Here is a 14,610-nt window from a genome sequence, read left to right as displayed (position 1 = left end):
TGTATAGTATTTTTTTTTTTAACATATATCAATACTAATAACAAAACTATATTTTATAAATTATAATCATAACAATTATCACATGTTGAATTAATAATTATTTATTTTTTTTTACTAATATCAGAAAACAAATAATTAAAATAACTTTAAGTATATATGAAAATTATTATTAATAGAGTGAGAACAATATTTAATTGAAAACATTTTGACAGTCTGTAGTTTTTTTTTTTTGTCTAAGTTACTTTAATTGTATATATTCATTGCTAAAGTTAATGTAAATTATTAAAAAACTTATTGTAATAAAATAGACCTAAAATACAACATTTTGATTAAGAAAAATAAATCATATTTCGTTTCTATTTAAAAGCAATATATTATAAATTAAGTCCAATAAAAAAAATCAAATATTTTAGGCTGTTTGTTATTAAGTGGTTTAAACGATATGGTTCTGCACATTTGTTCTACTTGGTTCTGTGTTGTTCATCAGTTCTGGTGCCAAATTATTCACTGAATCTGTGATAAACACATAAATGTTCAATATATAGTAAAATTAATTTATTTTTTCACTTACTTGACATGGATTCCGAAACTGATTGGTGAGCCGGTGCGTCGTAAAGATTTTGATAATCTGATAACATTGAGTCTGATGTATCTGTTTGAGATGAAACTGTGTCATAGTCTACATTTGCTACATTTATTGAAGATAAAACTGGAGGATGCACAGGAACAGTGTTAGCAGATCTACCACGAGTAAACACACGTCCCTGAAAAAAACACTAATGAAACATTGTATGTTAACAGAAAAATAATAGTACGTACTCTGAAACTACGGAATGTACCAACACCCAATGAATTTGAATTATTAACACCAGGTGTAACTAATGGAGTTCTATCATTGGGCTCATCACTATCAGTATCTGAAGAATATGCCACAGAGTGTAGATCTTCATTATTGCCATAAACCCTACGTTTACAAATAGGGCAAAATCGTCGGTTACGTGTTAACCATGGATCAATACATTTACAGTGATAAGCTGTAAACATTTAATGAAATAATTTTTTTATAACAAACATAAAATGTATAAATAAATAATTATATACTTACCATGAGCACATGGCAAAATTCTTAATTTGTCTCCATCCATATAATCATCTAAACATATGGCACAAGTATCATACGGATCACCTTTTACAAATGTTGAGATCGGAATTTTACGAAGAATAGATGCAGGTAATCGATGTCTAAATGCTCGTCTTCGGTCTTTAATCCATTTAATTAACTGTTGATTATTTGTAATTTTAATATCATCAATAGCTAATCAAACAATAATTTTTTGGATGTTTTATGTTTAAAAGTTTTCATATTAATTTTATGATGTAATAAACTGAGACATAGTAATTTTAAATAAACAAATAAAATTAAATGTTAAAATTGAATACCAAAATATTTGATTAAAATTAGATGTTTAATTATTTTAATAATAAAATACATAAAAATAAATTTTGGACCTTAATAAATATAATACTGAAGATCAGCATTCAAACGTTATAGTCAAAAAATTAAGAAAACAAGACAATAAATATTCACAAACTTCCAATTAAATAAAATTGCTGAAAAAACTTAAAATCAACTCTTTAGTACAATTAAATATTAATAATTAAAGAAATGCTTTATTATAATTTATTTATTATAGATAATAAATCCTACTGAATAAGCTTATTTATTTGTATTGGCTATTTATATTATGTGTGATACTAATTGCACTTATTATAATAATAAACAATTTTTATCTATCTAGGACAGAGCTTATAAATATATATTACCATAAACCCAAGCATTGCGAAGAAACATACCGCAACAATTACAGCAAATGGCAACAATAAATTCAAGTTTATATCGAATGGAAATTGACTGTTGTCTATAATCACATAATAGCTAAAAAAAAAAAAAAAAATGAATATATATTTATAGATATGTTTTTATTATTTAAATTGAACTAAATAAGAATTATATTTATAATAAAAAATATTGTTTGACACAGATGATGTATATTAAGACTGTAATAATGGAGTCAACTGAAAACATTAAATATTTATTCTGATATGAAAAATATTCAGTTTTCAAGAGCCAATGTTTTATTTTAAAACTTAAATATTAAAGAAGTCAATTATCTTTTTTACAAATAATTCTGATAAAAGATGGTACAAACTAAACCAACAACAATATAATATAATAATGCATCCTCTAGTTTTAATATTACTTAAGTTTGATTTCTAAATAATGACTATTTCATGTAAAACTTAAATAGGAAAAAGTAGTTTTTAAATATAATTTTATTTTTAACTAACAATGATAATTACATAGAATTACTCTAAGTATAAAATATTTTAATTATTTATTTTTAATAATTGATTACAAAAACTTACACTAAAAATCCTCAAAAACAGCCCTGCGCTATTCAACTAAATGTTCTATGATTGATTGATATTTAAATTATTGTAATTGAAGCAACAGATTTTTTATTAAAATATAAAGTAACAAAAAAATGGTCTTAAGGCAATAATTAATTAACAATATAAAACATTAATAATAATCAGGCGTACATATTATAGCAACTATTTTTCCTGCAAGATTTTCTGCTATTATATATAATTTAACAAATTCAATTTTTTTTTATAAAATTAAGAAAACTAATGTATTTATTAAATTTTAATATAAAATCTTTTTCTTCTAATGTTTTAATAGCATTAAAATATTAGTAATTAAATACTTTTAAGTTACTTTTATATAAAAGAAAAAATGTAGAATTAGACTTTGCCTAATATAATAAAACTGAATTAAATTTTTAATTATAAAGAAATTTATTTGATTACATAAAATATTTTGTTCTTTAAATGAAAAATATTAATTTTTATTAATTAAAATTTTATAATTATTACCCATTTTGATAATCATAGTAGTCTCTCAACATAAGTCCAGTACTTTCACCAACAAAAACTGACGGAATTACTATATCACTTGTATTTTTACCATTCATTGGCACTAATTTAAAAAAAGTAAAAACGAATTAATATTTAAATAAAATTCAAAAAAAACAAATTAAAGTATATTAAATATGTATTTTTTTTTAAATCTGTTAATCCATCATGAATTAAACACAATATCTTAAAATAACATAATGTAATTAAATTTTCAATAATAGTAAATACTAACTTATTAGTGTTAAATAATTTAATATTTAAATTATGATTACTTACCAACAGCACTAGAGTTGACATTGAATATAATAGCTAATGTATAATTGCTATTTTGAGCATTCCTAACTTTTACATCAAAATTACAATTTCCTCTCTTAATTAAGACAAACCAACTTCCACTTTTAGGCGGAGATTCAATTTTAGTACAGCCATCTTCAGGTTCAGCACTCAAAATGTAACCCTTAAACAATTTTAAAATTTAAAGTAAATATTTACTTAGATTTTAAGTATATTTAAAAACTGAAATACTTTAATGCCATCTGAAGGTATATTTGGTCCAAAAAGAGACTGCGCATCTTTAAACTCTAAATCTAGCTGTTGCTGATCTCTAGTATATATACTAATGTCACATTTTACTGTAGTTGCAAAGGCTATTAAGGCAATAAATGCCGTTGCCTTTCTAAACATTTTTGATAAAAGCTGTACAACATCTGATACTCAACTGAAACAAATAAAAAATAATTTAAAAGTATTTTTATTTTATCCAGTATATTGAGTAAATTATTTTAAACTATTATTAAATGGATATACTTAAAACAAAGGTTTTATTTTAAATATAAGTATTAAAGCATATGCATAGGCATATTAGGGGAGACTTAGCCCCCTAGTTCAAAAAATGGCCTCCCACAAAAAGCAGATGAAGCCCTCCACAAGTCAGTACATGTCTACCACTAAGAGGGTTACAGCCCCTCTCTCCCAAAAAAATTTGACCACCCAACACCTATGAGCATATGATATACTGAAACCACATGTAATGTTCAAATTTAGTTTACATCATTGGTAGTTACCTATACTAGTTATAAATAATACAGAACAATTTATCACCACAACATTGCATGGCTATAATTTATTACAAGAATAGGGATAATAAAATACACTAATGAGTTACGAGTCACCAATATTTGTTGTAAAATAAAGTTTGGAAATCTTTGAATTAAGCAATACTAAATTTACATGTTTATCATCATTTATTTTTAATTATTTAAAAATATCCTTAACATTGCTTTTAATAGATATTAAATTTTATATTAATATTACTTTGGAGTAATAATTTTGAATAATATCAGTCTATATTAAGTAACAACAATAAAAATATTATAATTAAATTATTCATAAATAATTTGTTATATTTACATATTTTAATTTGGTAAATGTTATTATTTAACTAACCTATTAAAAAAAACAGTAGGTATATAGAACGATAATATTAAACTCATCACAAATACATATTTATTTATTATGACCGATGGTTAATTTTTTTTGTTTTATACAATTATATAATGAAATAATAATGAAACTTCTTTCTTAGTATAAGAATCAGTAAACTACATAGAATAAAGAAAATATATTTTAGAATGCCTATACATTTTTAATGATGAGGAAACTATCTAAAAAGAGTAACTCTTAGTAGGTTATTATTTATTTTAGTTTCATATATGGTCTCTAAGAATCATTTTAATTCTGAAAAGTCATTCATGGAATATTTTATAGAAAAATTAGGTAAGTTTATAGACTATTTGAATTTTCAAATGTTTGAGTAAATGTATATTTGTAACATACCGTGAAGTTGCAGTTATCTACTAGTAGATTAATTAGAATGTTTCAATTGAGCATAAGTGTAATGCAATTTGTTTCTCATATTATTGTAACTCTTAACTGACCTTATATTTTTATTGTTAAATATAATAGTATTTTGTGTTTAAGGTTCATTTTGGATTTTAATAATGAACATAGTCGACATAGTTTGAATTGATTTTATTTGTCTTGGCATGTTCTGCCCATATTTTGTCTAAGATTATGTATTAAGTGATTTGTTGAATAGGGATCGAGTTTTTTCATACATAATTTAAGAACAAATAGAAATACTAAAATCATAATAACTATAGTAGTGTTGGTTTTTAATATGTATTATATATGGCATTATAATAAGTTGTAAATGTTAATTTTTTTTAAAATTGTATGCTCGTATTCTCATTTTGTCATATTAACTTTTGAACTTAAACTTGGTAATAGTGTTTAAATTTTTGGTAATTTTTATTTGCCAACATTCTATAAGAATAGACAGATAATTGTAATCTACTAACTGTACATTTGATTGAATCTTCTTTTTTTCATAAAGTACTAGTGCTTGTATATAAGTTTTTACATGACTTAAAATTAAAAAAATATTTCTTCTATTTAAATATTTGTGATTCAACAATATTATGCATTTTACTAAGCTTGGTGTTTTTTTTTACATACAAATTTTGTAAAATTTGACACTAATAAGTAATAACCTTTATAATGTCCAAAGTGCATGAAATTTTAAGTTAATTGCTGTTTTTATAGCCAGTTTGTCAACTTCTTTATTCATCTCTTAATTATTGAAACCTGGTATCTAAGCTATAGTTGTATTTTTTTTAGGTTATTAGTTTTTATCAAAACAAAATGTTTTGAAATTTAATGTTATAAAAAAACATTAAGTGTACTTCCAAACAATTTTTGCCTAATTTTATTAAAAGATGTATAAAAATACATAATAATTACTTTTTTTACAAGCATTTTATGTTTTGTTCAAAATCAACTAGATACAAGCTTGGTTTAGTTGGTATTCATATTAGTTCTTATTATTATAATAATAAACTTAAAATTAAAATTAAAATTAAATTAAATTAAAATAGATAAATAAAATAAAATTTTCTATTTTTTATAGATACATAATATGGCACCTACCCTAACCACTTAACTCTAATGTATCAGGCACACGAAAATTAAATTATCTAATAATAATTAATTTAAAATGATTAATAATACTCAACAGTTATAGCCTACACTATAGGTGGCCAACTTGTGGCTCGCGAGACACATGTGGTTCTTGTTACTGTCAGATACTACTCAATACTTAATATTATAAATTTTAATTTTTTTAATATTATATTATAAAGATTATCAAATTATATAAAATGTATCTATTAACATTTCGGCTCTTGGTATTATATTTGTATGTAATTCGTGAACCTATTCATGTTGGTCACCCCGGGTCAACACTCTTATTTGTGCACAAACTTAACATGTTATCGTATTACCTAATTTTATATAAAAAAAGCATTGTTAAATGTACATTTTAATGTTTACATACTGGAAAAATTAAATCAACTAAAACATGCTACACAAAAGACTGGATTTCAACTCTGATAATGTTCTTAGTATAAGCTTTTAATACACGGTTATTTTTTTTTTTATAAGTTAACAATAGATTAACCAAATAAAACATATTGTTATCATTATTCTATTCTACTATCATTGGCAATAATACGTGTGAAACAAAAATACCTACTAATCATTTATATAGAATTAACATTTCATAGACCAATAGATCTATATTATACAATATTATACAATATGTTTTAAGACCTCCCCGTTTATTTACTTATTTTCTGGCAAACTGTTACAGTAAATCTGGCCATACAACGTGTAACTGACAGTTGAAATAAATCTGACCTTCGGCGTAAATCATGATCTGCGAAAAAAAAAAGTAAAAACAAATGTTGTTAAAAATTGACACTAAAACGTTAATGGTGACGAGCAAAACTAAGACCAGTATTTCTGTAGCTGATAACAATAACAATTAGCTTTTAATGGTAATACTATAAACAATGTCAACAACAACGTTTGACATTTTGACGAGCGTTCATCGGTGAAGATCGCAGTCCATCACTACGTGCGCATCAAAATGATGGGCTAAATATTGTCAAAATGCGTTACGGTAGCCGTATATGACATAAATAAATATTATTGATTGTTAAACACCATAGATCTCATACAATTGTTTACGATAAACTGACCTTGAGTTGCAGCTCGAATCACTGAAACCAGCGCTCGACGCACGCACCAATATATCGAAACTCGTAATGAAAAAACTTAGTACGGACAGAAAAGCGACGTGTAATTATGTGAACATTTCTGACAACCAGAGGAAAACTGTACGCGATACTGTGGGACAACGGGATTACTACAGCATAGTGTGTACGCTCGGTACACTACACGGAACAAAAACAACGGACAGCGGCGATAACAACGATGGACGGGCCCCCCCGCCGGGTGAGAAGTAATAATGTTGTAACGTAAATCGAGGAAAACAACAAGACGAGCAACACCGTTGTCGATTATGCGAATAATAATAAATAAATGATAATACAAATAATAATAATAAATAGCAGTAATAGAAATATAATTAATATAACTCGATTTAGGCAACGTTCACTGACTGTTATCACATCACGACGTTAGGTAGTTGATCAGCACAGCTGTTGTAGTCGTGCTAACTACGGGCTAGCTACAGGCTAGCCGCGACGTTGACCAATAATAATTGTGCTACAATCGATTACAGAACCAAAACGTGAATATTATTCGATGTGATTGAAATGATTTCCGCCACGATGTGGCTGTCTGCAATCAGTGGAATCGAGTTGCACGCGTGTTTTTTAATTTTTACCGTCGATATAAATTACGTGTTGAAGTATAATTATAAAATTCAAATTATTTTATAGTTAATCTATACAATAAAATATTTGCTGATTGTATATTTCTGATTATAAACATAATAATATTTAGTAGACATTAGCGCCATGTTACGTAATATGAAATTTATATTATTTTTATTTATATTATGTATTTATGTCTATGGTTAGCATTATGTTGACTGCTGACTGCTGAGCCATCATAATCAAGATTTATAGATTATATCGGTTGTCTCAATGTAAAACTCCTAGTTTTATAAAACAAAAAACAGGAGTAGGAGAAGTATATAGCATTGACGTCATCCTGGCATCCTACTGAATTATTGTAGACCGACTAGACCGTCATCGTCGAGATCTTATAGTTGTTTTGAATGTTCTAAGTGTTCTGACTATTCGTTCATTCATCATTGTATTTTACTTTTTATTCATTGAACTTACACTGCTAACTACTTTCAGCGTTTTATCCAGTTTTATTGTACACAAATATTTTAGTAATATTATTCCCTATTATTATTGTACGACGTAGAATACATTGTTTGTATAAATAATAACAATAAGTTCTAAAGGTGATGATTCTAATTGTAATGCTATGGAAAGTACGATTTAAATTTCAGAAAAACAAAAGGAACTGAAATAACTAATATTTAGTCAAATATTTATTTCGAGTAATATAATTATAATATATATAAAATATGAGTATTTTCAAAAAAATATAATATTAAAAATGCAAATATGTAAAACATATTATCACGTTTGCAGGTTACTCGATTATCTTCTTGGTTTCTAAGGTTATATTTTTTGTAAGCTATTAATTATATTAAAATAATAATACAATGTAGATATGTGTGTATATAAATTAAATTTTTTAGAGCAGAATGATGAATGTACCTATTAATTTAAAAATTATGTGATTTTGTTATCAATATATACGATAAGTACTAGGTACTTGTTGAAAAATGTTTTGATTGGTTTTGGATAGAAAATGAAATTTAGTTTTCACTTTGAAGACATCAAAATTACAAATTCCCGGTGTTTTTCAAAATAACCGGAAAAACGAAAAAATATTAAGGAAAAACTGGAATTTTTAAACAAATCACGTTTTTATCAAAATCGATTTTGTTTTTTAATACTTACAACTTGAAAATAAATGACGTAGATACTTGAAATTTTCATTAAATTTTGATGTGATCATTTTTTATCATGATAAAGTTTCCGAAAATATTTTGAGTCTTTCTAAGTAATTTATAGACATTTTAAATTTTCTATTTATTTTTTAATTTTTTTTACAAACATTGATAAAAATATTATTCTCTGAGTCTAATGTCTTAAAAATTTAATTCAAGATTCGTTCCAGGGCTCGAGACTTAAAGCATTTGCTTATTTTTATGGATTGACTTAAAATGTAGCAGAGTGGTTTGAAAGTGTGTGTTATGTAACAACATGTTCAATTATGAAATTTGAAAGTGCTTTTTTTGGCTTTTTCCAACGATTTTTCAAAAAAATGTTTATTTTCAGTTTTTTTTTTTTGATTATTTTTGTTTTTTGACCAGTTTTTCTACTTTTTATGGTTTTTTCCTGCAATTTTTTTTATGATAATATAAACAATAATAAGGCAAAATGTCTCGAAAGTGAAATTTGATTTTTTTAAATATAAAGATTTATTTATTTTTTTGATTTATTAGTTGGAAAGTTTTCCTAATCATTTTTTTTCGATATTTTTTATAATCTTAAATTAAATTATTTTTAACACAGTTACAAATTATGTCTAGTAGGTACCTACTTTATCATGTAAAAAGAAAATTTTTTTTTTATCAAATATTTTTGCACAAATTTAAGTTTTTTAATTACTTATTTGAATGTTTATAATGATGTTTTTAAGCGCTTATTTTAATGATTTTAAGTGCTATAAGTTCCGAGCCCTGCGATATAACTTATAAGTTTTTCTTATATCTGTATAATGTATAAAAATATTTAAAATATAAAGCACAATATACATATTATTTTATAATTATAAACTATAACAACAAGTATTGATTATTCTGAACCTAAAATATTTTATTTAGCTATATATAGGCAGGGATGTATACAGAATTGTTTGTAGAGGGGGAGAGGCTTACATTGTTTAAAATATTATCAAATATGTAAACTAGGTACCAAAAAATAAAAAAAGAAATAAAAATCAAGCAGGCCAGAAGCATAGAAAGCAAAAATATAAGGTTATTAAATCAGATAATAAATGTTGCCAGTTGCCCAAGAGGTTAATACTCCCAATAATAAAAAAAATGTATCAAATTCGGTAAATAGAGGACCCCGTGGGCCCTTCTTAAATACGTCCCTGCATATAGGTATGTATATTATACAATATTGTAAAAAATGTTGAAATTGTTATAATTAAATCATAGATCATAACATAATTACACCAATATGATGTCATAATATTGTTATATAGCTTCAAATAAAATGATTGAATAGGTACTGTCGTGTAGACGAACTCAAACGCGTCGTAAATCCATTTACGAGTAGATTTACCTTAACGTGAAATATTATATTATATTTTACGGTTGTACATTTTGAAATGTTGGAATGAAAAATATAATCATAAAATTTTCAAAACATCTATAACCTGCACGTATGAAGTAATGAAATTAGAAGTCGTTGGTAAAATCTTGTTGATAAAACAAACAACAGCAACGTTCAAAAGTATACGTCTTATGCTAATTGCATCGCCAAGCGATCGAAGGAGATAGGTATAAACGCTTATAATATTACACCGATGTTGAAGGATTTAATACTTTTTATAGCTATATTATGCCCATATAATAAATTAATATAAATTTATTACTATTTACTTTGCTGATTATATATAGGTACAATTCATTAAGATAGTATTGGTATTGTTTTAGATGTTTGTATAGTAATACTTTAGTTTTTTAAGCTTAAGCACTAATATAGTTATGTTATAATCGCTATACAAAATAATATAATATGAGAAAAAATTATTACCGGAATTCGACAATTCTTAAATTCATTTTCTTTGATGGTGTATCAAATATGACATTTAAATATGAATAATAATGAAATTAATAACTATCCTGAGATCCAGCTGATAGATTATGAATTATAATTATCTGTTAAAAAAAAAAGAACAAACAAAAATATTAGCTTGCTTATAAAAACTAATAATCAATTCTTTTCACAACATTTAGAAAAAAATATCGATCTCATGAATAACGTGTGAATAGCAACAAAAAAAAGGTATATCAAAAAAAAATTAAGTTCCACAATAATTGTTATTATTTTCACCAGTAATTACAATAAATTTTACAAATAACTCTTATTTTAATATCTAAAAAGATAAATAGCTTTCAGATAACAAGTCATATTTTTATCAAAATCTATAAATACGGGCTGCTTCCATTTAGCAACAAGTCCACGGACTAAAACTATTTGCATTTGATTATATAGTCCCATAACTACATCATTAGCTTTGTCATATTCATATTGGTATATCACTTTAACTTCATCGAATTTTAATACTACAAGTTTTTCTATAGAAGATGAATTATTGCTTGAAATATTCATTACTTTGATGATATCTTTAAGAATTCCTTGTTTCATATTTATTTTGGAAGCCTATCTACGTAATGATGATAAATCAGGCAATGGATAATTTAGTGAGTTACGGACATATAAGTAGGCACGTTGACTTAAATACCTCAATACAAAAGATTTAGAAATTTCATCAGTTGACTATATAATTTTTTTTTTTAAGTATTAAGTCCAATTGATTTTTAGTCAAAACATTAGATACTAAAGATCTGACTTCATCCCCTGTTTTTTTGTTTTATATATTTATTTAATGATTTTATTAAAATATTGTTTTCATTTTTTGATTGTTTATAATTTGAAGACATGTTATTCAACTTTTTTTTAAGATCTTAAATTTGTCTTTGAGCATTTTTAAGATTTGTAGCTAATAAATTTTTATTCAAATTGTTTTGGGATTAATACATATCAAGGTTTTCAGTAACACTAATATCAGTTTGTATTATATTTTCATTTGGTAAATCCTAAAGTTATTTGATATTTTGTAATAGGTATATTTTATGTTTTAAATAAAGTTATTAATATTAAGATTTGTGTAACTAAATACCTGTTGTACAGATGGTCCTTCTTCACTTAACAAACTTATTAGCTCACTATGATCTTTTTTTTTCATACGCAAATAATGCGAACTTAAAAGTATTACATTTGGAGAAGATAATGCTATTTTTTCAATCCTTCTTTTATACTTAAGTTTATAGACGGTATTGCTAGAAATAAAGTTAAATACCGATGTAACAAAACATAAAAATACCTAGCAAATAAAAAATTATTCCAGTTCAACGTATAAAAAGGATTTTATATTTACTTAAATACAAAAAGTGTATTTTGAAAAAGTTATTACGTTTCAAATTAATTAATAACAAAGAAAAAAATTAATTTAATAATTTTAGAATAAAAAAATAAACAATTATACAATGTACTAATAATACAAGTCTTATCACAATTTATATAAAAAAATTTTAAAACATTGATTAAAATAGACATTATTCCATTTGCCAAGTGTTTGCTATAACTTGTATAGTTGTATAATTAAAGTTAAAATTAATAATTAAAATATATTATAATTTTTAAGGCAGATAAAAATATTTACAAATTTTTACGTATTTCAATATTTTAAACCATGTATTATAATAATTTACCTATTACTTTTAGACTTTAGTAGGTGCCTACATTAAGTTAATTAACTTAAGAACTACTCATTCGAATTTTGATTTTGCTACTTCAATATTTTCAGAAAATATATATGCTAAATTACAGTAAAAAAGGAGATTGATATTTGAAAAATAATAGCACACACTACTCTTTTTTAAGTTGTAAAAAAAAAACCTCAAGAAAAATTTTGTTTTTAGGTATAATATTTTGAAGTTCTAAAATCAGATTTTGAACTGCATACTTAGCAAATTTCAGTGGCTAGTACAATCAATATTACTTTTAACTTACCACAGTTTTTAACTTTTTAAGTCTTTTTTTTGTTGGCCCACCTATCAATTCTATTTTAAAATTTAATTCAAAATCATCTTTTGTAAAATGTTCTAAACATAATATAAAGGATGTATCAGGAAAAATTGATCGGCTCTTTTACATTTAAGTAGCCACATTTTTTTTCTTTCATCTTTGGAGAATGTAAAAAATGATATATCTTTGCCTTCTTTTATCGATTTATATTTATTATTTTTAAATACAGCAACAGCACGATTTATTCCAGGCATTTTGAGTTTTTTTTAAATTATATTAAACAGTAAAATCCCCTAATGGCTAAAAAAATGTATAGATTTTCTATTTATAATCTTGTTTAGTTCATTTTATCATTATCAATATTGTTTTATAAAAACAACATAGAAATAAGTCTAAACAATTTGGACGATTTTTAATAATTTGTAAATTGTTGCAAAAAATTTAGGCGATTTATATTTGTTATATTATATATTTTGTATTTTTTTAAATTTCATATGAAAAACAATTGTTTTTAATTCATTTTTAATTTCGCTACCATGTATATTCTTTATTATTAGTTTAAAATATATGATATTTAATTTAATTTTAGTATTATAACAATACCAAATCACATTCTTTGTAATATACTAATAACATATTTCAATTTATTGATGTAATTTTCTGTAATTTGGATAAACAAATCAGAAATAATAAATTCCAAGATAGCAGCATATTATATTTCAAATTTCGTACTATTATGACGTAATTTTGTTATTTACCCCGCACCTGATATTTATTCCCCATCTAATACGATCAAACCTTCTATTTATATTAACCTCGGCCAGTAGGTACTAATATTTATTCTTATCGTGTAAATAGGTATAAAGCCAATTTAACTAGTGAATTCAGTGCATTATTGTTTGTAATAATAATAATAGATTAGTTTTCACCTACTATAGCTATGGATGAACGTGTTTAATAATAATATTACTTTTTACATATACTTTAATTTATACTATAGGTAGCTGATAATCTATAAGTATTAAATATGCCTGGATAATACTATGTTAACAGAAAACCACTTGGGACTTTACGAGTTAACGCAACACCAAACGCTATTCTATCTATATATACCTACTGAAATGCATCTTATTCTTTAAAATTATTTGTTATTGCAAAAAAAATAATGACCTAACTAGGTAAATACATTTATTGATTGTTTTAAAATGTTAACACTTATTGATTTCTGTATAATATTAAGAGTCATCATTATTGAATCAAATTAAATAATAATTTTTATCTGAATATGAAAATACATTATTTAACAAATACTTTAATTATAAATCACTAAGATCTTACAAGACTAAAAAAAACTTTTAGTAGAATTTTTAACAACAACATTTTAAGTGTCAATTTATTGACCAACAAATTACAGTGTTACACGATAATATTATTAAAAAATAACTAAAAAATAAAAGTACTATTTTTTAAGTATATTATGTAACAATTAATCATAAGCATTATAAATATCTAATCAAAATTATATTACTTAATAAAAAAAAAAAAAACACATTTTGAGAACAAATTAAAACGTAAAAATAAAACAAAAAAATGAATAACAAAAAGACAATAATAATGTATATTTATAAGACGTATGACTGTATGAGTGTAAGACTGCTATACTAATAAAAAAATTAATACAATTTTAATTGTAGATATAGTTTATTAAAAATAGTTCAAACACTTATATTAAAATATTTTTATAAATGTAACATAATATCTGTTATAATATCTAATCAATATTATATTCACA

The 14,610-nt window shown here is 24.2% G+C and overlaps 1 protein-coding gene across 3 annotated transcripts; it reads right to left on the bottom strand.

The window, feature by feature from the left end:
* Positions 1 to 344: 344 nt before the first annotated feature.
* LOC112593698 (E3 ubiquitin-protein ligase RNF13) lies at positions 345 to 7,499 on the bottom strand. Of its 3 annotated transcripts, none has more exons than XM_025338212.1 (10): positions 7,083 to 7,499; positions 6,668 to 6,757; positions 3,508 to 3,700; positions 3,259 to 3,439; positions 2,941 to 3,043; positions 1,855 to 1,936; positions 1,106 to 1,280; positions 820 to 1,034; positions 572 to 764; positions 345 to 513 (listed from the first exon to the last, which is right to left on the bottom strand). In XM_025338212.1, the coding sequence occupies exons 3-10, from the start codon at positions 3,664 to 3,666 to the stop codon at positions 434 to 436; spliced, it is 1,188 nt and encodes a 395-aa protein (XP_025193997.1). In that variant the 5' UTR covers positions 3,667 to 3,700; positions 6,668 to 6,757; positions 7,083 to 7,499; the 3' UTR covers positions 345 to 433. The 3 variants fall into 3 exon arrangements, with proteins under 3 accessions (XP_025193997.1, XP_025193995.1, XP_025193996.1); XM_025338210.1 differs by having other exon boundaries at positions 1,825 to 1,936; positions 7,083 to 7,497; XM_025338211.1 differs by lacking the exons at positions 6,668 to 6,757; positions 7,083 to 7,499 and adding an exon at positions 6,575 to 6,637 and having other exon boundaries at positions 1,825 to 1,936.
* Positions 7,500 to 14,610: the final 7,111 nt, after the last annotated feature.

The sequence above is a fragment of the Melanaphis sacchari genome, unplaced genomic scaffold (assembly GCF_002803265.2).
Source record: "Melanaphis sacchari strain LSU unplaced genomic scaffold, SCAv2.0 Contig20_pilon_pilon, whole genome shotgun sequence".
Classification (NCBI taxonomy): Eukaryota; Metazoa; Arthropoda; class Insecta; order Hemiptera; family Aphididae; genus Melanaphis; species Melanaphis sacchari.
This window is presented reverse-complemented; position numbering and strand designations above follow the sequence as displayed.

Bases quoted from the DNA above. Each gene is read 5' to 3' on its own strand.
- LOC112593698 (XM_025338210.1), bottom strand. From the start codon at position 3,666: ATGTTTAGAAAGGCAACGGCATTTATTGCCTTAATAGCCTTTGCAACT. The intron at 3,440-3,507 runs GTATTTCAGTTT...AAATTGTTTAAG, and splicing joins TACCTTCAGATGGCATTAAA to GGTTACATTTTGAGTGCTGA. The intron at 1,035-1,105 runs GTAAGTATATAA...AAATGTTTACAG, and splicing joins AATTTTGCCATGTGCTCATG to CTTATCACTGTAAATGTATT.